The sequence below is a fragment of the Sus scrofa genome, chromosome 5, assembly GCF_054392235.1.
Source record: "Sus scrofa isolate SSC_HxYL_T2T_F1_AM1 chromosome 5, Sscrofa_HxYL_maternal_Yorkshire_Landrace_v2.0, whole genome shotgun sequence".
Lineage (NCBI taxonomy): Eukaryota > Metazoa > Chordata > Mammalia > Artiodactyla > Suidae > Sus > Sus scrofa.
Genome location: NC_139387.1, coordinates 89,249,799 through 89,273,622, shown reverse-complemented (window position 1 = coordinate 89,273,622; position 23,824 = coordinate 89,249,799). Strand labels below are relative to the sequence as shown.

The 23,824-nt window shown below is 34.5% G+C and overlaps 3 protein-coding genes and 1 non-coding gene across 5 annotated transcripts in view; 2 read left to right on the top strand and 2 right to left on the bottom strand.

Annotated features, from left to right (window-relative positions):
- The window catches only part of PARPBP (PARP1 binding protein), a 72,189-nt gene extending 66,950 nt beyond the window's left edge, over window positions 1-5,239 (top strand). The window contains exons 10-11 of the mRNA XM_021092657.2: window positions 2,633-2,765; window positions 3,634-5,239. Of these exons, the coding sequence (XP_020948316.1) occupies window positions 2,633-2,765; window positions 3,634-3,974 (474 nt within the window). The 3' untranslated portion in view covers window positions 3,975-5,239. The remainder of the gene's footprint in view (window positions 1-2,632; window positions 2,766-3,633) is intronic.
- LOC146403525 (U6 spliceosomal RNA) lies at window positions 2,906-3,009 on the bottom strand. Its single transcript, XR_014804696.1, has one exon. It is a non-coding gene; the product is annotated as a U6 spliceosomal RNA (small nuclear RNA).
- Window positions 4,150-5,502, bottom strand: PMCH (pro-melanin concentrating hormone). Its single transcript, NM_001244440.1, is given in 3 exon segments — window positions 4,150-4,389; window positions 4,673-4,871; window positions 5,241-5,502. Coding segments are annotated over 3 exon segments (498 nt in total). The 5' UTR covers window positions 5,490-5,502; the 3' UTR covers window positions 4,150-4,339.
- The window catches only part of LOC110260784 (uncharacterized), a 566,816-nt gene continuing 548,300 nt past the window's right edge, over window positions 5,309-23,824 (top strand). For both annotated transcript variants that reach the window (XM_084957371.1, XM_084957372.1), the window contains exon 1: window positions 5,309-5,448. The gene's annotated coding sequence lies outside the window, so the exon portion shown is untranslated. The remainder of the gene's footprint in view (window positions 5,449-23,824) is intronic.

The window sequence follows — 23,824 nt, the reverse complement described above, 5'->3', positions numbered from 1 at the left end:
AATTTTTATTCATCTGAAGCATGAGATTGAGAAAACATCAATTGTATTCAATAATATAATTATTATATTTTTATTTAGAGTGTTTTATGAGTAGTACTGATGAAGGTTTTGTAGGGGGAGTCTGAGGTCCCCCAAGCCACTTGTAGGTGCCATCCCTCTCTGGATACTATGAGAGTGATTCTCACCAGCCACTTAGCATCTGTTTGTTTTCATGGTCTCTTTAAAACTCTTTTTTTTTTTTTTTTTTTTTGGTGTTTTTTTCCATTTCTTGGGCCGCTCCCTCGGCACCTGGAGGTTCCCAGGCTAGAGGTCCAATAGGAGCTGTAGCCGCTGGCCTATGCCAGAGCCACAGCAACACAGGATCTAAGCCGTGTCTGCAACCCACACCACAGCTCACGGCAACGCCAGATCCCCAACCCACTGAGCAAGGCCAGGGATCGAACCCGCAACCTCATGGTTCCTAGTCGGATTCGTTAACCACTGAGCCGTGACAGGAACTCCTTTATAACTCTTTAAAAGTAGTATGTTTATAAGTGTAAGTTTATAAGTATATTGCTTACAGATAGAAGCAGTAACTCTGGTAGAATAAGAGAAATGTTGTGTAAAAAGATAATGTCAGTAGTTAGTACTGGTTTTGTAGATGGAAATAAGAGTTTTTGGATAATTTACTGAAGTAATGATATGATGTATATAAACTTTATTAAAATTTATTTTAATAACTTTATTAATTGCTTTTATTCTCTACTTATGGAATTGATAAAATTCAGAAAGGGCAAGTTAAAGCCTTCAGTTATATTTTAGGGCATTTCCTGGTGGAAACTATATAATAGTAATTGCATTTATATGGATTCATGAAGATATTGGGTTGTTCCATTCATTATCAAGAGCCTATTGAATTTCACTTTTTTAAAAAATAGTTTTTGATCTTGTACATTTTTCACATTTTTTTCAATTTTATGTATTTTTGCTTAAATGAAAGATAAATTCTGCTTGTCTAAATCTTTAAGCAAATTAGACATTATTTTTAGTGCTCTGGGAGTTAGAAGCTCTCACAGACAACATTACTAAGAAAGATATAAAATTTATCATCTAGAGAAAACTTTATTTTATAAGGCAGCTGGTCTGGAGACCATCCTAATTTCTTCTCAAATTATAGTCAGTGGATTTCACTGCCGTTATCTTTGCAAACCTTTGAGTGGGTTAATGTAGTTATCTCTCTGAATATATAATGTAATATGTAATTACTGAATACATAAAATAAAGTGCTGTTTTACACTTCATGAACTATATCAATACATGCTCTGTGAGTACTGTTTAGCATAATATAGTTATACTTTGAAGTATTAATATTTGAATTAAGTCCTCTTTATTTTAATCATGTATTTGAAATTTAAACTTGATCTATTTCTGAAAAGGATTTGAGCTGATTTCTAATTATTTGAAGAAATCTCCCTATTATAACTGAATGGCATTACGCAGAAGCTGCAATTGTTGAAAATTTTCATTATCTGTGTGGATTACTTTGTTCTGAAATTAATTTCCATCTCTAAAACAGCCACTGGTTTATGCCAGAAGTACTTTCTTGGCATTATTTTGAGTGGTTAAGAATTAAATTTAGCTGTCTGATTTTCTCCTATTTGTCATGTTTGAAGATAAATACAAGAGTATACTTTGAATATTCACCTATTAAATCACTTGGTTAAATATTCCTAGAATGATATAATTGAATCATATTTCTTATTTTTCTAAATATTCAAGTTATTAATCAAGAAATAATGCTTTTCATTCACCATTTTGTTTCATTTTTCACCTTCTTTGTTAGTTTCCTGTTTTTCTCTTACCTTCTCTTATTTCTTTCATCCTAGCATCTCTTCCTTAATTTCTTATTTCTTGAATTTATATGTTATTTTTTTCCTAAAAGAGTTATAGTCTGTAATTCATTTTTTTTTCTTTTTTCTATTTTTTTGTTTCTTTTTAGGGATGCACCTGCAGCATATGGACGTTCCCAGGCTAGGGGGTTGAATCAGAGCTATAGCTGCTGGCCTACACCATAGCCACAGCAATGCCAGATCCAAGCCGCATCTGTTACCTACACTATGGCTCATGGCAGATCTTTAACCCACAGAGTGAGGCCAGGGATCAAATCCATGTCCTCATGGATGCTAGTTGGATTAGTTACCACTGAGCCATGATGGGAACTCCTTTTTTGTCATTCTTTCTCTTTTTTTCATCCTTTTTTTAATAATTCATCATTAAGATGAAGATCTTGTATTTCTCTAGGATTATGTATATCATATATATTAAACCTACAATAAAACTTACTTTTTAAAGCAGCTTAGACATAGGAATATGTAATAAAGGCCTCTGAATAACCTAAAATTGATTTCTAAAAGCTGTTAAAAAATTACCAAAAACACACAAAGCTGGTGTTACTAAAAACAAAAATCCTAGTTGTAGCAGTGAGTGAGTTTGCAAACTATGAAACATCAAGGATTAAAAGTTCCCACAAGTAATGGAATTTTAAGGGAAATTTTTATGATGCCTGGACTACTAGAGTGTATTTTTATACAGATGGAAAAAAAATCAAAATAAGGAATAAATTGTATATTTTCTTCTTTCTTCCTTTTACCAGATGAAGCAAACTTTAATTAGATCTCAGTTTGCTTGTACTTACAAGGATGACTGCACGATAAGCAAGGATAAGTGGAATGTTAATTCATCATCAAAGCCTTTGTGTGTTCTTCACATGGAAAATGACCTTTCTGGTAATTGACTTTGTTTAGCAATTTAATAACAGTTTAATTCCAGTGTACTAATTGGTTTTAACGTAAGTAAAACCAGATTTTTATTTTTTGCAATGTAAAGTTTATATATTTTTTATTTTATGGTTGTTATTTTTTCCATCATAGTTTATTTACACTTCACAAATTTGCGTGTCATCCTTGCACAGGGGCCATGCTAATCTCTGTATCGTTCCAATTTTAGTATATGTGCTGCTGAAGCAAGCACAAGATAGATATTTTTAAAGATTTGAGTTTGTCTTAAAAGTTATGTCTAAATACAACTTTATATGTAAGAATAGGACAAAGTTTGATTTAACTAAATGTATTTAAGAAATAACTTGTGGCATTTAAGGATTAAGTGCTACGTGTTCAGATAAAGTATTTATTATTTTATAGGGATAAAAAATATAGTAAAATGAAAAGAAATGTGATAGTAATATAGCTGTACTTTTAAAATTTTTTTGTCTTTTTAGAGCTGCATCTGCGGCATATGGAAGTTCCCAGGCTAGCGGTTGAATTGGAGCCATAGTCGCTGGGCTACACCACAGCCACAGCAACGCCAGATCTGAGCTGCATCTGCAATCTATGCTGCAGCTTGGGGGAACGCCAGATCCTTAATCCAGTGAACTAGGCTAGGGATCAAACCTGCATCCTCATGGATACTAGTCGATTTCTTAACCCACGGGAATTCCCTATAGCTGTATTTTTTAATCATATAATTTATAGCATTGTTTGATTGTAAAGCATAGGTTTTAAAATATTCTTTGCCATTTTGAAAGTTTTTTGTAAAATTTTCATGAATAGTATTAATATTATATAATTTCTTTCCTCTTTTCATCTTACATAACAGAAGGTGTAAATTCATCTGTTGGAAGACCAACAATTGGAACAAGTTCTGGAAATGTTCATCTGGACAGAAGTAAAAACGAAAAAGTAGCAAGAAAATCAAATAGTCAGACAGGAAATAAAAGCTCAAAAAGGAAACAGGTGGATTTGGATGATGAAAATAGCCTCTGTGATAATGGAAACGAACCACCTGAACACAAAAACGTTAAGATACCTAAGACATCAAAAGATTTGCAGAATAAATTGGATGGCAAACTAGTCAGAATTGTAAAAAGCAACAAACGTACCGCCAAGCACAAATTGATTACTGGCCAGACAAAGTTAACTCAATTTTTTAAACTGTGAATCTGTCTTTTATGTGCTTTAGATATATGGATATATAAAACCATTCACCAAAGGCATCTCCTTAATTTTTTAAGAGAGCAAGGTATAAAGTATTGTGCTTTATTATTTTGGCCTATAGTGTATGTAAAGTTAGCATGTTAAGCAGTGTTAAAAAAAATACTAGTAAGTCATATTGTGCAGAATATTCACTAAGTTTAATGAATAGGGAAAGCATATCATTTAAGTTATTGATATACTCAATACCACTTTCTTTTAAAACAAACATTTAAAATAATACAAGTCATAGTAACATTAAGGGCCTTTTTCCCCCCAGGCAATTATATGATTTTGTTTTCTTCTGAAACGATGATATGGACCAACAGGTATCAGACTTGCCAACAAGGTCGATAAACTCTTCCCAGCATACACCTGAGCACTGCAGGAAGAAAAAAAGTTTAAAATTTTTAAAAGGCTGTTATCATAGAATATTGATTAGAAATGAAAGAATGGATCTAGTATATCTAAATCCGAGTAAATAAAAACTATAATAGCTAATTAAATATTTTTGAATCTCACATTTTTGTCAGGAGTCACTTAATATCAAGTGTAAAATTGAATCATGGTCTTTGATTTTATGACTGGACCCAAATTCAGTTAAACTCAGAGTTCTATTTTATAGTATTACGATGTAAGAATTGAACTTTAAAAAGACTACTCACTGTCAAAATCTCTCCTTCCTATAGGAAATTTAGCTGAGTTTTCTTCATCCCCAATTTCTCTCTTTTCTTGTGTTGATTCAGTATTCTGAACTTCATTCTCAGCTGGAAAAGCTACAGATCCTTTTAGTGCCAAATAAGGTTTTATAGCCAGATTCAGTGGCAGACCATGATTTAAGAAATTATGTTTGGAACCTGCGTTCTGTAAAAAAAAGGTTGATTTGTATTTCAGCTTTCTTATTGGGAATGGAACTATAATACAGTTGTAAAATATTGATCAATTCAAAAATGCTCTGCACTGTGTTGACTCTAAACTCTTTAACAAATACTTTAGACTATAGAAGGTTTTTTTTTTTTTTTTTTTTTGGGAAAAAAACCTTTTGAATAAGAGGTATTTTCCAGGATGGAAGTACAACCAGGTATGTATGAAACTTCAGCAATTGTCTTATTGTATATGGTGGCTATTTTCACATGCTTCTGCTTATAAAAAGTATCAACTTTACTTTCGAAGTATTTATGAAAATCGTCCTAATTTCCATTGAAATAAAAGACAAGTCAGATTGCCACTTACCTTTGAGTTTTTGTTTTCCTCATCATTCATGAAACTGCTCTCATCATTTTTATATTGCTCCAGGGAAGGAACAACAAGCGATTTTTCTGCAGAATCTTCCTTCTGAAAAGCTTTCCCCAGCCTCAACGTTTTAAATACCATGTCGTCTTCTAAATTTCGTATTGACTTGGATGCTGAAAGTAAAACGCCTTGAGAAAGCAAAGAAAAAGTTAGTATTAATATATAGGAAGAGAAACTCATTTTTGCCATTTTTAGTTTGGTGTTTGCGTAGAATCAAAGATGTGTAAAATGAAGTAAAATTTCTCAGTCTGCTTTGTAAATGATTCTTCCCTTTATATATTTTCTGGCATGAATAGAAAGCACTTGAAGGACTTAGACTTTAATCATTTTGGAAATGAGTCATCAGATAGAAGCTAACTTTTTGTATAGCTGCTAATACCTGCATTGTTTTGGTTTTAGTGGCATATTGTTTATTTTGAGTGTGAATTTTCTCAGAATCTGCTTAAGATCCTTGGTAGAAAGCTTTCTGTTGAGGAGATTATAGTCTCTTGAAAATGGGTTGTTATTAAAGAAGACCACAGGATATCAGGCTCTCCATATTCTTGTTTCCTTCTGTATATTTTCTGATTAAGTATAATATTAAAACTATTAATAAGTTATTTCTTTCACTCAGGATAATAAGCATTTAAATACTTTTAATCCTGATTAAATTGAAATAATCTTCAAAAAGGATTTTTTTTCCGTAAATGCTTAAATAGTGTTTGGTGCTTAAATTATACATCCCAGTCAGTATGACAAAAAGCCACTCATGCTATAGGTAAAATTGACCTGTCGGTGTGTTTTATCTCTGTATTTACAAAAGGATATTACTGATATTTATTAATGAAATTAGCAGTCTCAGCCATGATGAGAATCTTTATATGCTTCATATATATTAATTTTAGGTAATGAGTATGTTGTGTGATTTTTTTACTTAAACATTTCAGAATTCATTTCTTTTTTCTTTCTTTTTTTTTTGTCTTTTTGCCATTTCTTGGGCTGCTCCCGCAGCATATGGAGGTTCCCAGGCTAGGGGTCTAATTGGAGCTATAGCCGCTGGCCTACATCAGAGTCACAGCATCGGGGGATCCGAGCCACGTCTGCAACCTACACCACAGCTCACAGCAATGCCGAATCCTTAACCCACTGAGCAAGGCCAGGGATTGAACCCGCAACCTCATGTTTCCTAGTCGGGTTCATTAACCACTGAGCCATGATAGGAACTCCCAGAATTCATTTCTAATGTTGACCCCACTGAGTAAGAGAATCCATTCCTGTGTGTGTCTTCTGGTATATATGTGCTAAATTTTTCTAGGGTGTATTTCCAGTTACAGAATTGCTGAGTCGTGGAATATGTACATTTCAGCTTTATTAATTGCCAAATGGTTATGGAATAGTAGTTTAAGCTCCCACTTGCAGAGTTATGAGAGTTCTTACTGCTCCATGTCTTGGTAACACTTGTGTATCTTATTGTCCTTTCAATGTTTATTTCTCTCATTACCACAGAGACTGAATGTCTTTTCATATGCTTATGAGCTGTTTATCTTTAGTCTTATGTAAAATGTGTTTTATTTATTTATTTATTTTTATTACTCAATGAATTTTGTTACTTAGAGTTGTACAACGCTCATCAAAACCAAATTTTTTACCATTTCCATCACAAACTCTCAGGTAATCCCTCCACCCCCCAACATGTCTCATTTGGAAACCATAAATTTTTCAAAGTTTTTGAGTCAGTATCTGTTCTGCAAAGAAGTTCATTGTGTCCTTTTTTCTGATTCCACATGTCAGTGATAACATTTGATGTTGGTGTCTCACCATCTGACTGACTTCACTTAGCGTGATAATTTCTAGGTCCATCCATGTTGCTGCAAATGCCGTTATTTCTCTCCTTTTAGTGGCTGAGTAATATTCCATTGTGTATATGTACCACATCTTCTTGATCCACTCCTCTGTTGATGGACATTTAGGTTGTTTCCATGTCTTGGCTATTGAATATAGTGCTGCAATGAGCATTGGAGTACATATGTCTTTTTGAGTCATGGTTTTCTCTGGATAGATGCCCAGGAGTGGAATTGCTGGATCAAATGGTAATTCTATTTTTATGTAAAATGTGTTGTAAAGAAAAATTTCTTCATTTCTCTGTCAGAGTGTTTGGTTTATTGTTACTGATTCATGGGAATTCTTCATATATAACAGGATATTATTTGTTAGCCATGTGTGTTTTAAGTATTTTTTTCCTCGCATTGTATCTTATCTTTTGAACCCCTTCGTGGTGTCTTTTGGTGAACAAAACTCCTTAATTTTAATGTTTCTTTCCTTTTTATGGTTGGTATTTTTAATATTACTGTTAATATGTTAATATTTCCAAATAATATTCAGAAATCCTTCCCAACCCTGAGATCAACCTATTTCTATATATTCTAAAAGTTTAAATATTTTACTTTAACATTTAGATTCTTTTTTTTTTAAGGGCCGCCCCTGCGGCATATGGAGGTGCCCAGGCTAGGGGTCTAATCAGAGCTACAGCTGCCAGCCACAGCCACAGCAACGACAGATCCGAGACGCATCTGCAGCCTACACCACAGCTCAAGGCAATGCCAGATCCTTAACCCACTGAGCGAGGCCAGGGATCAAACCCACAACCTCATGGTTCCTAGTCAGATTCATTTCCACTGCACCACAACAGGAACTTTTAGATCCTTTTGTTTTTAGCTGCACCTGCAGCATGTGGAGGTTCCTGGGCCAGAGATTGAACACATAGCACAACAGCTACCCAAGCTGCTGCAGTGACAACACTGGATCCTACACCTACTGTGGCACGAGAGAACTCCTCACATTTAAATTCTTAATTCATCTAGAGGCTTGTGTATAAGAGATACACTTTTCCTTTTTCCAAATGTTCTAATCTGTCTCTTGAATAATTCCTCCTGTCCCTGCTAATCTGTAGTGCCATCTCTGCAGTATGTTAGGTTTCTATGTATGTGTGAGTCTCTTTGTGAACTCTCTATTCTACTGCCAAATCTACAGTCTTGAATATTATAACTTTAGAGTAACTTTTGATATTTGGTAGGTCAAGTTTCTCAGCCCCCTACTCACCCACCAGTTTTTCTTCTACAGAACTTCCTTGTCTAATTTTATCTTTTCCATATAAATCTTAAAATCAGCTTTTTGAGTTCTGTGAAAAACCCTGATGGGATTTTGAAGGGAATTGCATCTGTTCTATAGATTAATTTTGGAGGGGGATTGACATCCTTGAGATAATTTATTTTCATATCCATGAACATGGTACTTTTCCTTATTTATTTAGATCATCTTTAATCCTTTAAAAACATTTTATTGTTTTCTTCACAAATGTCTTACATATCTTTTGTTGCAAGAATTATGATTGTTTATAATTTAATTATAATTAAACTCATTTTTATTTATTGTAAATGGTATTTGAAAAAATTTACTTTTTCTAACATCGTTGGTTTGAACACATGCAATTGACTTTTGTTTAGTGCTCTTACATTAAAAAATCTTGTTAAACTTTTTAACAGTTTATAAATATATTACTTCTTTGGGGCTTTCCATGAAGACAGTTGATATAAATAATAAAATAATGACATTTTGTTTCCTTCTTACAGGTTTTGTATTTGTGTGTGTTTGTGTATGTCTATCTTTATGTCTGTCATATATGTGCAAACAGATTGACTAAAACATCCTTTAAATGTTGGACATGGAGATAACAGACATCTTTGTAGTATTATTGATTTTAAAGAGAATGCTTATAATGTTTCACCATTGAACATGATGTTTGCTCTAGGTTTTGTAGATGGCCTTTATAACTTGCAGGATGTTCTCCTCTTTTTCTAGCTAACTAATAATTTTTATTATGAATTGTTGAATATTACTGAATACCTTTGCTGCATCTATTGAGATGATGTTATATATATATATATACACATATATATATGTATATGTATGTATATATATATATCCTTTTTTTCATTTGGAAAATGAAATGAACAGATTTTTCTTATGCTAAACCATGTGTTTATGAAACAAATCTTTTAAAATGTGGGATCAATTTGGCAATATTTGATTCATATATTTTGTACATTTATTATCAATAATAGGATTGATATGTAAATTCCCTTTCTTAAATTGCCTTTGCCTGCCAGGGCATTAAGGTTGTACTGATTTCATAAAACAAACTTAGGGGGCAAATTTCATTTCTTTTTTTTCCCTCTCGTATAAAATAATGTGGGCTTGGTGTTTTCTTGGTGGCCTTTAATAATTGCTTCACTTTTTTCAGAGCTGTAGGAACATTCAGCTTCTCTGTTTCATTTTTAATTTTTTAGGAGTTTAAAATTTTTATAGAATTCATCCATTTCTCTTAAATTTTCAAGTTTTCTAGTATAAACTTATACTATTTTCTTCTAAATATTTTGTCTTGCTTCATCTGTAATTGTATTTCATTCTAATTATGCTTATTTATGATCCCTTGGTTTCAGCCTCTCTCTCCTCTGCCTCTCCTATTTCATCAGGCTTGCTATAGGTTTATCAGTTTTGTTAGCCTTAAAAAAGGTAATGGCTTTGTTGATCTTCACTATGTATTTTTTCTATTAATTTCTGTTTTTTTATTATTTCTTAACTTTTTTGAGGTTTATTTTGCTCTTTTTTTGACTTCTTAAATGAAAGAGGTAACTCATTAATATTTAGACTTTTTTAAAAAATACAAGCATTTAAGATGACACATTTTGTTGTGGAACAGCAGAAACGAATCTGACTAGTATCCATGAGGACACAGGTGTGATCCCTGGCCTTGCTCAGTGGATCAGGATCTGGCATTGTCATGAGCTGTGGCGTAGGCTGGCAGCTGCTGCTCTGATTTGACTCGTAGACTGGGAACTTCCATATGCCACAGGTGCAACCTTAAAAGGCAAAAAAAAAAAAAAAAAAAAAAAAAAGACTATATTTTCCTTTATGTGTCATTCTTTACAAGTCCCACAATTTTGATAGGTAGAATATTCACTGTTTAATTCTATTTTTTTTGGTAATTTTCATTATTATTTGTACTTCAAATATAGGGGAATTGAAACTTTAGGAGAGAGGATACTGAATTTCAACCAAATTGGGTTGTTTTCAGAATTCTTCATCTATAAATTGTCGAGTATTTGAAATTAGTATTAGATTGAGTAATGTGCAGTTGATGATTTTCAATTCTTTTTGATGTACAAATAGTAATTCTTATGGTTCATCATATAGAAACTTGCCTTATGGCTTATGATATCTTCACTTTGTGTAAAAATTCTGATAATTCTTGAAAAGAATATATACATTATTTTTTTAAAGCAGAGTTCTGTGTGTTCAGTAGATGAAACATATGTTCAAATCTTGTATGTTGTATTGATTTTTTTGTCCTCATGTACTATCGGTTACTAAGAGATATTTCTACGTCTTTCACTATGGTAATTAATGGGCTTATCTAATTCTGTTTGTAGTTAGCAATTTTTCTTTATTTATTTGAGCTTATGTTATTAGGACTTTCAAATTGGAAATTATTTTGACTTTCTCATAAACCAAACTATGTATCATGACCCTTTCTAGCTTTAGTAATGTGCCTATTACTGTCATTTTTCCCATATCATACAGATATTTGTCTGTTGCAAATATGAAATAGATGAATTTGAAATTTTTAGTCTGGCAATCATTGACTTTTGCTTGGAGAGTTTAGCCCATTTACATTTATTCTGTTTACTGAGTTACTAATGATTAGTACTACCACGTCTTTTGTGAGTTTTATTTGTTCTGTTTTCTCCTCCCCTTGCTTGCCTTCTGATTTGTTTATTTTTTGTCCTTTCAAAGTATACCCTAGATGCTTTAATATCATCCTAAGTTGTTTACATTTAAAGTTAATTAGTATTTTTGTTCTTGTCCCACGTGATATAACGACGTTAGAAGCCTTAATTGTGGTCACCAGTCCTCCTAAATGATATGCTATTCTTTTCAAAGATTTAAGTTTTATCTTGATTTTTTAAATGACACATTCAGTGATTATTATGATTATCTTGTATTTTTTATTTCTTTATATATATTTATATATATATATATAACATGGTGACCTAGTTACACATATATGTATACATTCTGTTTTCTCACACTGCATGTTCCATCATAATTGACAGAGTTCCCAGTGCTACATAGCAGGATCCCATTGCTAATCCATCCCAAAGGTCACATTCTGCATCTATTTACCCCAAGCTCCCAGTCCCTCCCACTCCCTCCCTTACCCCCTTGGCCACCACAAGTCTGTTCTTCAAGTCCATGATTTTCTTTTCTGTGGAAAGTTTCTTTTGTGCTATATGTTAGATTCCAGATATAAGTGATATCATATGGTATTTGTCTTTCTCTTTCTGACTTATTTCACTCAGGATGAGAGTCTCTAGTTCCATCCATGGTGCTGTAAATGACATTAGCCTTTTCTTTTTTATGGCTGAGTAGTATTCCATTGTGTATATATACCACATCTTCCTGATCCAGTCATCTATCAGTGGACATTTGGGTTGATTCCATGTCTTGGCTATTGTGAATAGTGCTGCAATGAACATGCAGGTGCATGTGTCTTTTTTAAGGAGAGTTTTGGCCGGACATATGCCCAGGAGTGGGATTGCTGGGTCATATGGTAGTTCTATGTATAGTTTTCTAAATTACTTCCATACTATTCTCCACAGTGGCTGTACCAGCTTACATTCCCACCAGCAGTGCAGGAGGGTTCCTTTTTTCCGCACCCCCTCCAGCATTTGTTATTTGTGGACTTCTTAATGATGGCCATTCTGACTGGTGTGAGGTGGTATCTCATGGTAGTTTTGATTTGCATTTCTCTTATAATCAGTGAAGTCGAGCATTGTTTCAAGTGTTTGTTGGCCACCTGTATCTCTTCCTTGGAGAAATGTCTATTCAGGTCTTTTGCCCGTTTTTCAATTGGGTTGTTGGCTGTTTTGCTGTTGAGTTGTGTAAGTTGCTTGTATATTTTAGAGATTAGGCCCTTGTCAATTGCATCATTTGAAACTATTTTCTCCCATTCTGTAAGTTGTCTTTTTGTTTTCTTTTTGGTTTCCTTTGCTGTGCAAAAGCTTGTCAGTGTGATTAGGTCCCATTGGTTTATTTTTGCTCTTATTTCTTTTGCTTTGGGAGACTGACCTGAGAAAACATTTGTAAGGTGGATGTCAAAGAATGTTTTGCCTATGTTCTCTTCCAGGAGTTTGATGGTGTCTTGTCTTACATTTAAGTCTTTCAGCCATTTTGAGTTTATTTTTGTGCATGGTGTGAGGGTGTGTTCTAGTTTCATTGATTTGCATGCAACTGTCCAGGTTTCCCAGCAATACTTGCTGAAAAGACTGTCTTTTTCTCATTTTATATTCTTGCCTCCTTTGTCAAAGATTAATTGACCAAAGGTGTCTAGACAGAAAATCAATAAAGCAACAGAGATTCTAAATGAAACAATAGAAAAGTTAGACTTAATTGACATTTTCAGGACATTACATCCAAAAAAATCAGAATATACTTTCTTCTCAAGTGCACATGGAACATTCTCAAGAATTGGTCTCATACCGGGGCACAAAGCTAACCTCAACAAGTTTAAGAGTATGGAAATTATTAAGTATCTTCTCTGACCACAATGGCATGAAACTACAAATCAACCACAAACAAAGAAGTGAGAAAAAACCTACTACATGGAGACTAAACAACAAGAAGAAAATTAAAAAATACCTCGAGACAAATGATAATGATGCTGCAGAAGCAGTGCTCAGAGGGAAGTTCATAGCAATATAGGCATTCCTCGAAAAAAGAAGAAAAATCTCAAATCAACATCTTAACCCACCACGTGAATGAATTAGAAAAAGAACAAGCAATACCTAAAGTCAATAGAAGGAAGGAAATTATAAAGACCAAAGAGGAAATCAATAAAATAGAAATTCAAAAAAAAATAGACAAAATCAATCAAACCATGAGCTAGTTCTTTGAAAAGGCAAACAAAATAGACAAACCTCTGGCTAGACTCACCAAGAATAGGAGAGAAAAAACCCAAAAAGGAGTTCCTGTCGTGGCGCAGTGGTTAACGAATCCGACTAGGAACCATGAGGTCGCGGGTTCGGTCCCTGCCCTTGCTCAGTGGGTTAAGGATCTGGCGTTGCCATGAGCTGTGGTGTAGGTTGCAGACGCGGCTCGGATCCCGCGTTGCTGTGGCTCTGGCGTAGGCCGGTGGCTACAGCTCCGATTCAACCCCTAACCTGGGAACCTCCATATGCCGTGGAAGCGGCCCAAGAGATAGCAACAACAACAACAACAAAAAGACAAAAGACAAAAAAAAAAAAAAAAAACCCAAATAAACAAAATAGGAAATTAAGAAAGAGAAGTCACATCGGATACTACAGAAATACAAAAAACCATAAGAGAGTACTGTCAACAGCTATATGCCAACCAATTTGAAAACCTAGAAGAAATGGACATCTTTCTAGAGACCTACAGCCTGCCGAAACTGAATCAGGAAGAAATAGATCAACTGAACAGACCAATCACTAGAAATGAAATTGAATATGTCATAAAAACACTCGCTACAAATAAAAGTCCAGGACCAGATGGCTTCACAGGAGAATTCTACCAAACATACAAAGAGGAACTTATACCCATCCTCCTTAAACTTTTTCAAAAGGTTGAAGAAGGAGGAACACTCCCAAAGACATTCTATGATGCCACCATCACCCTAATTCCAAAACCAGACAAAGATACCACCAAGAAAGAAAAGTAACGACCAATATCTTTGATGAATTTAGACGCAAAAATTCTCAACAAAATTTGAGCCAACCAAACCCAACAACATATCAAAAAGATCGTACATCACGACCAGGTGGGATTCATCCCAGGTTCACAAGGATGGTTCAGTATACGTAAATCAATCAACATCATACACCACATTAACAAAAGAAAAATAAAAAACCACATGATCATCTCAATAGATGCAGAAAAACCATTTGACAAAGTACAACATCCATTCATGATAAAAAGTCTTACCAAAGTGAGTATAGAGAGAACATACCTTAACATAATCAAAGCCATTTATGACATACCCACAGCAAATATAATACTTAATTGAGAAAAGCTGAAAGCCTTCCCATTAAAATCTGGAACAAGACAAGGATGCCCACTCTCACCACTGTTATTTAACATAGTACTGGAAGTCCTAGCCACAGCAGTCAGACAAACAAATGAAATAAAAGGTATCCAAATAGGAAGAGGAGAGGTAAAACTATCACTGTATGCAGATGACATGATACTATATACAGAAAACCCTAAGGACTCAACCCAAAAACTGCTTGAACTGATTAACAAATGCAGCAAAGTAGCAGGATATAATATTAACATTCAGAAATCAGTCGCATTTCTGTATTCCAACAATGAAATATTAGAAAAGGGATACAAAAATAAAATACCTTTTAAAATTGCACCTCAAAAAATCAAATACCTGGGAATACACCTGACCAAAGAGGTAAAGGACTTATATGCTGATAACTATAAAACATTAATCAAGGAAATTAAAGATGTAAAGAAATGGAAAGACATTCCATGCCACTGGGTTGCAAAAATTAATATTGTAAAAATGGCCATACTACCCAAAGCAATCTACAGATTCAACGCAATCCCTATCAAGTTACCCATGACATTTTTCACAAAACTAGAACAATCCAAAAATGTATATGGAATCACAGAGAACCCAGAATTTCCAAAGCAATCCTGAGGAACAAAAACCAAGCAGGAGGCATAACTCTCCCAGATTTCAGGCAATATTACAAAGCCACAGTAATCAAGAAGGTATGTTCCTGGTACCCAAACAGACAGACCGATCAATGGAACAGAATAGAGAACCCAGAAATAAACTGAGGGATTATTATTTTATACAATTAACATTTGTTTAGATTTACCTATAAGTTTATTATTATTTTCCTTACCATTTCCTCTTATATCTGAAATTTTACTTTGATAGGCATTTGTCTTCTTTCTGTAGTGTACTGTTAGATGCTAGCTTAGTGAGGTTCTGTTAGTAATAAACTAAGTGGTTTTTTTGTTTGTTTTAATTAAATGCCTTTTGCTGTTCTTCAAAAAACAGTTTTGTGGCTGTACAATTATTCAATTAACAATTATTTTCTCTTAGAACTTTATTATTTCACTTCCTTCTGGTTTTCATTGTTACTGCAGAGAATTTAGCTATTGCTTTTAATCGTGATTACTTTATAGGTAATCTCTGTTTTCTGTCTGGTTGCTTTAAAAATCTTCTCTTTTGCTTTGATGTTCTGCAGTTTCATGTGATGTGTCTAGGCATGGATTTCTTGTATGTTATCCAGGCTTAGACTCTTCAACCTGAGGGTGTTTTTCATGAATTCTGGAAAGGTCTTAGTTATTATTTCTTTGAATATTGCCTCTCCACTGTTCTTTATTTCTTCTCCTGGAATTCTAAATAGACATATATTGGGCCTGCCTGCTCTTTCTATCTTCCATATCTTATAACCTCTCTTTCCTGTTTTCTGTTTCTGTCTGTGTGCAGCATTTCTTCAGAGTTGTATTCCAGTTCGCTAGTGCACTTTTACTTGTGTTTAATCTGCCAAACCTGTGTATTGAGCTTTTAATTTAACTTCTTATGTTTTTTTATTTGTAAAATTTCAATTTCATTCCTCTTCAGATCTGCAGGGGTTCAATTATGTTTTTCAATCTCTTTTTCATATTTTCCTCTTTTTTTTTTGTCTTTTCTAGGGCTGCACTCGCGGCATATGGAGGTTCCCAGGTTAGGGGTCTAATCGGAGCTGTAGCTGCCAGCCTATGCCAGAGCCACAACAGCGTGGGATCTGAGCCGCATCTTTGACCTACACCACAGTTCACTGCAATGCTAGATCCCCAACCCACTGAGAGAGGCCAGGGATGGAACCCATAACCTCATGGTTCCTAGTTGGATTCGTCAACCACTGAGCCACGACGGGAACTCTTCTTTTTCATATTTTCAATCCATTCTTTTATTGTTTTAAGTCTATTGAACATCTTTTAGTTTTTATTTTTAAACATTTTATATTTGTATCTAGTTATTCCAGTGTCTCCTGTCTTTACCTTTCTGATTCCGCAGTTTGTTATCCCTCTCTTCTCAGAAGCATTCCTGACACAACCATGTTTCCTTCTACTAGTTGAAATTTTTCTAGTGTACTTCCTTATGGGGTTTCTTAGCTTTATGTGGGAGTTTCTGGTCTGATGTCTCATTTTACATAGGTCCTAAGCTTTGTCTTCTGTTCTTGCACATGTGGGCCATTAAAACTAGGTGCTAGGTCACTAGTAATTCACAAAACCTCTCAGAACAAATGCAGGCTCTATTCTTTGTTAACCCTTGTTGACTTGCACTTTCTGTTTTCTGGCCTTCTATGGTTTTCCTTGTTTTACCACCAATCCAGGCATACTTTTTTTTTTCAGCTGTCTTTTAAAAAGATGTTTTCATCTAGCATTTTAAAATGTTTTTTACTTATGTTTACTTATGTTCTCTACGTAAGTAGTCGGCTGTATTGCTGGAAATAAACATCACAATTCATTCTTAATAGAAAACTCTTTGCAAGGGACTTTAAATCCATTTAAGCAAAATGAGTATGTATTACCTATTAAATTATTTCCTTTTGAATTTGTCTTATGGGGCTGTATTTCAAGTTCTTAAATGATACTGTTTAATATTCTGATTTCTTTAAGTATATTTGATCAGAGATGGGCATAGTTAACAGCTAAGTCTCTTGGGGACTATTTAAATTTAATTAGGCATATGTTTCCTGAGAGTGTACTTATAAATAAATGACACTGAATCCTCTGATTTCTTTGCTCTTAGGGCTTTTTTATTTTTTTTTTAATGTTGCTAATTATGCCCTAGTTTGTTTCCCAGGGTATGAACCTGCTTTGGAGGTGACTGTTTAATCTAAAAAAGCCCTTGTTAAATGGCAACCTTTTTTCTTACCTGTTGTTATAGAAGTGTAATAAATATTAATAATTATGTATTTTGTTTTAAATTTCCACCAGATGAATTGGTTTGGCTGATCTTGATCCCAAATTTGGACCAAATCCAAACCATTTTGACAGTTTAGAAAAGTTAATGTTTTCTTTTATTTTGCTTAAATTGTCATAGTCTCTGAACATTATGAGGTTTTCCCAAAACCGTTTAATTATGGAGATAGTTTCCAGTTTTTTTAGATGATAATTTTTTAAAAAACATTGGTTACTCTGATGTGCAATGGAGCATAGTAGATTTCTTTTCCATTGATGCTGAAAATTAATTGTCCCCGAGTGGTAGAAAGGAACTTTGAAGAAGAAAAACTATTGCCAGATGGGGTTGGGTAGTTCAGAAAACCTTAGAAAGGGAAAAAGTTTATATCAAATGCAATCTTCCTTTTCTGAAGAACCACTAACACTGTATATTTGTAAATCGCTTTGTTGAAATTCTCTTTCCTTCAGTTAACATATCTTTGCCATCAAATTAGAGATTGGTCATTGTTTTACTGAGAACGCTGAATTTCTTAATGGCTAATTGTATGGATCTAAAAGCCAAGATTGCTCACTTATACTATTAAAGGTTATAAGAATACTTAGAATTCCTTCTCAAATTTATACGGTGAATAACCCATATATCTCCACCTACATTCTACCATTATCATATTACTATGCTTGCTTGCTTATCTGTCCATCTTTCTATCCCTCCATCTTATTCTTTTTTTTTTAATTTATTTTTTATTGTTATCTCCTCCAACTCACTTTTTTTTTCCCCCACTGTACAGCATGGGGACCCAGTTACACATACATGTATACATAATTTCTTCTCCCATTGTTGTGCTGCATTGTAAATATCTAGACAATGCTTTCAAAATAAATGCATTAGTACACTTTCCATGAAATACTTCAACAGGCATATCATTAACTAGAATTTAATATTTGCTTACAATTTTAAGGTACAATTTATAAAAAAATAAAATGTACAAATCGTAAGTATGTGTTTGCTGAGTTTTTTGGGTTTTTTTTGTTTTTGTTTTTGTTTTTGTTTTTTGTCTTTTTAGGGCTGCACCTGCGGCATATGAATGTTCCCAGGTTAGGGGTCTAATGGGAGCTGTACCCGCTGGCCTATGCCACAGCCACAGCAATGACAGATTTGAGCTGCTTCTGCGACCTATACCACAGCTCACGGCAATGCTGAATTCTTAACCCACTGAGCGAGGCCTGGGATTGAACCCGAAGCCTCATGGTTCCTAGTTGGATTCGTTTCTGCTGCGCCACCATGGGAACTCCTGGATTTGCTGAGTAATGATAAATGCATGTACCTATGTAACCCACACTCCTTTTAAGATAAGACATTGCCATCACCCTAGAGAGTTATCTCTTGTCTCTTCATAGTTAACTGATACCACTCACCTACCTCCACTCCTCATCCTGACCTTCTACTCTGAGGAAATCACTGTTCTGATTTTATCCACTGTGAGTTAATTCTGCATATTCTGAAATTATGCAGTATGTACTCTTTTGTGTAAGGCTTCTTTTGTTCAGCATGTTAGCGATATGAGGATACTATCCTATACTTTATCTAAAATCATTATGGTTTTAATTTTTACATCTAGGTCTATGATCCACTTTTAATATTTCTTTGTGTATGGTGTGAATGTGAGATAGGGATTAAGTTCCTGTTTTCATATGGATATCAAGCTGTTTAGGCACCATTTGTCGAAAATTTTCCCCTCCCCTCATTTTGTTGTTTTGGTGCCTTTATCAAAAATTAAATGACCAAAATACAGACCTATCTTTTTGGGCCCTCTGATTTGTTTGTTAATCTAATTGTTGGTTATCTCAGTGCCACATTATCTTGATTACTGTAGTTTTGTGGTAGTATTGAAGTCAAGAGTGTAAATGACTCACTCGTTCATTTTCAAGACTCATTTGGATGATTCTATGTCTCAACAAATTTCATGTTTGAAATCAGAGTATATTCTCTTACCACATTGGAGTTAAACTAGACATGAATAACAGAAAAATAGCTAATACTATCTACAAATGTTTAAATACTAATAAGCAACATACTTTTGAATAATGTGTGGTTCAAGAAAACAATCATAGTAGAAATTAGAAGATACTTTGAATTGGAGATAATGAAAATATAGCATAAACTTGTGGGATTCGGTTAATGCAGTGCTTATAGGGAAATATATAGCTCTAAAATGTGTATTTTGGAAATGATTTAAGCTTATATCTTAAGGAATTAGTAAAAGAACAGCAAAGTAATCCAAAGAAAATAGAAGGAATTATTAAATGCAAGAGCAGGAATAAATAAAACAGAATGTAGTCATACAGTAGAAAAATTTAACAAAACTAAAAGAATAATCGATTGATGACTTTTAGCAAGACTGACCAAGAAAGAAGGAGAAACACAAGTTACTAATATCAGGTATATAAAAATGGAACATTGCTACAGACCATATAGAAGTTGAAAAGATAGTAAGGGAATATTGTCAGCAACTTTTTGCAAGTTAAGTTTGACAGTTTAGATGAGGTGGATCAGAGATTGTTCAACTTTATAGAAAAAGGGCCAGATAGTAAATATTTGAGGCCTTGTGAACTATCAGTCACATCTACTCAACCCTTCCATTGTAGCACAAAATCAGCCATGTACAATATGATAGTTGGGTTTGGCTGTGTCCCAGTAGAAATTTATTTACACATAGAGGCAGCCTGGTAGCAATAATTTGCTGACCATTGAACTAGAAAAAAAGACATAAGACTGGTACAAGAAGAAATAGAAAAGCTTTTGCACAGCAAAGGAAACCGTTTAAAAAAGCAAAGAGACAACACACAATGGGAGAAAATCTTTGCAAATGATGCAACAGACAAGGGCCTAATCTCCAAAATATACAAACAACTCATACAACCCAACAACAAAAAACAACCCAATTGAAAAATGGGCAGAAAACCTAAATAGACATTTCTCCAAAGAAGACATACAGATGGCTAACAGACACATGAAAAAATGTTCAACATCACTAATTGTTAGAGAAATGCAAATCAAAACTATAATGAGGTACCACCTCACACCGGTCAGAATGGCCATCATTAACAAGCCAACAAATAGCAAATGCTGGAGAGGGTGTGGAGAAAAAGATACCCTCCTTCACTTTTGGTGGGAATGTAAATTGGTACAACCACTATGGAAAAGAGTATGGTGGTACCTCAGAAAACTAAAGGTAAAACTACCATATGATACAGCAATCCCTCTCTCCTGGGCATATATTTGGAAAAGATGGAAACTAATTGGAAAAGATACATGCACCTCAATATTCATTACAGCACTATTTCCAAAGGCCAAGACATGGAAGCAACCTAAATGTCCAACAACAGAAGACTAGATTAAGAAGATGTGGTACATATATACAGTGGAATAATACTACTCAGCCATTAAAGAGACAAACTAATGCTATTTGCAGCAGCATGGATGGAACTAGAGATTCTCAAACTAAGTAAAGTAAGTCAGAAAGAGAAAGACAAATGCCATATGATATCACTTATTTGTACAATCTAAAATATGGCACAGATGATCCTATCTACAAAATAGAAACAGATCACAGCCAAGGAAAGCAGACATGTGGTTCCCAGAGGAAAAGGGGAGGCAGTGGGATGGACAGGGAGTTTGGGCTTTTGGGATGCAAACTGTTAGATTTAGAATGGATGGGCAATGGGGCCCTACTGTATAGCATAGGGAACTGTGTGTGATTGGGTCACTTTGCTGTAGAACAGAAATTGAAGGAATATTGTAAACTATACTTTAATAAAAAAATCTTAAAATGTTATTTCTATGTTATTGAAGAAATGGAATCTATAAATTAAAATCCTTTGTCACAAAGAAACTCTAGGCTCAAATGGCTTCACTGGTAACCTTTTCCAAACAGTAATACCAGTCTTAAGAAAACTATCAGAAAAAAGGAAACAGTTTCTGTGTTAGCTCTGTAATGTATCAACTTGCCTAGACTAAGTGACCCTTTCCAAAATTTCTCTTTATCTTTCTATTTGGAGTGGGCACAAGAGACATGCTTATGTGAGATTTGGAGGATAGAAGTGAAACAGCAGCTGTTTTGTAGCTCACATATGATATTGCTTATCTGTCAGCTCACCTGGTTGGCTTGGGCTTGGAGCAGCAGTCAGACCTGCAGTTTCCCTGAATCCACTTTCCATTTCTCTTACTCCTGACACCTGTGCATGTGTGTAGTTCTGTGATAAAGGGCACTAACTTCCCTGCGGGACATCTATACCATCAATGTTATATGTAGTAATATCTGATAGGAGTTTCAGTCTGTCCTTATTGGTTTCAACTTCCTCGTGGATTGCAGCTTGTCTTTGCTCTTCCCTACTTTACATACATCTTTCCTTCTCAACTGCATGAGGCCCTGTGGACTGCAGCATCAGAGGAAACAATCTTATGAAGGCTGTGTAATTTTTTTACACAATTGCATGAGATCAAATCCCTGTAACAAATTGTGTATATGTTCATGTGTATGTGTGTGTGTGTGTATGTACACATATAAACATATATGCATACACACATGCATATATGGTGTGTGGTTCACTTTTCTGATTGAATCTTGATACATTTACCAACTCTTTTTATGCACCTATCATAAACTTGGCATCAAAACCTGTCAAGGATATTATAAGAAGGGAAAATTATTTAGTTACAGAGTTATTTTCTGCCATGATAAATTTGTTCATGTTTGTTCTTTCTCTGTCTCTCTCTCTGATGTTTATGTAGTTGGCAGGGAAAGATATCTCCTGGTGGGCATCTATGCCACTCAAAATTCAGCAGTGGAATTAAGAGGTTAAACTTCTGAAAGGGTTTGAATCTGGTTGCTGAGTTGTCTTCATTCTTTCCAGGAAGAATCAGTTTGAGTCTGTCTTTAATTTGAGGGTTCAGAGGAGAGAGTCAAGGCTTCCAGAACCCAGGCTTTTACAGGGGGTGTTTAGAGATTCTTCATGTATGTGGGGCCCAGCTGAGAGTTGTGGAGGCCATAAAGCTCTTCAATTTTGCTCCAACAGTTGGGGTGAGTAGGGTTTCTTCCCACCATGCTCAATCCACTAGATTTGTGGGATGGTTAGTGAGAGTTGTGGGGAGAGTTGGTGATGCTCTGCTGGAGTTGGTCCAGTGAATATGAAACCAGGTGAGTAGGACATTGGTATCCTCAAGCATTGTTCCACTGTTGCAGCTGCTAAATGTGGATTAATTGATTTAAATATATTGCTACAATATGTATTTGAATTATGGGCCTGCCTTGTGTACATTTTCCTCTTTTTTTGTTAATTATGTAAAAGATTGAATTCATCTCATAATGAGATGATATGCTGTTAGTGTCACATATGCAGAATTAATACAATTTTTTAAAAGAACCAAATGAAAAGCCAGTTCTATTGAATTATGCATTACCAGATTTTAAAGCTTGGACTAATATCTTGAGAATTGCCTTTAAATCTTAAAGCCACAAATCAAGATATAAGTAACCTCAAGAGTTACATGAACATACTTGAGATAATGTTTCTGGGGGAAAATTTCAATTTCTTGGAAAGATGATTCTTGGATATTGTTTTGATTCTTGGTAATTTTGGAGTCATTTGATAGCATGCTTCCAAAATCACGATCTGGTGATTTTGGGTTACCAGAAAGAATTAGTACATTGTATACATTGATTCATAATTTCAGACTTCACCGTTTTTGGTAAATACTGCACTAAATCTTCATTGTTGCACATGTTAGGAATCTTAATGTTTGTATTCTCTTGGCTATTTCAAACCCTAAGACATCCTTGATTATCACATTGAGAACTCTAGATTCTCACAACACTTTGAAATGCAGTGTTTTTTACTATGTAGGAAAAATAGGAGATTCATTTGTTCTACTTCATTTTCTTCTGTTTGTGATAGAGACTGGATAAGATAGGACCATCTTGATATTGATATATATTGCCAGTCTTTTTATTTAGGTACAGTGCTCTTTTCTGCCGTCATAAATTTGTTCATGTTATTCTCCACTCTCAGAAGTCTCTCATCTTGTCCCTGTACCCATCTAAATCTAAAATATTCTTTAAGACCCTTATCTTTTTCTTAACTTCTGCATTTTCAATGCATTATCATCCTATTTAGAAAATAATTTTTAAATTATATTCATTAGTTTATCAAGGCCCTACATATCTGCAAAAGCTTGCACCGATAGCTTCAGTTGTTCATTGTTTCCTATATCCATGCCATGTAATTTTGCCTTTCCACCTTGGGCAGGGTGACCTTGACTCTGGCCTCAGGTAGGCAATTTGCTTTAACTAATTAGTCTTGAACATTGGGGATTCCCTCTTGAACCTCTGCCATCACCGCAAGAACATTCCCCTGTTAGTCTCTTGGAGAGAGGGTCACATAGAGCAGAGCTCCAGTTGCCACAGCTGAGGCCATCCTCAGCAGACATGAAACACCAG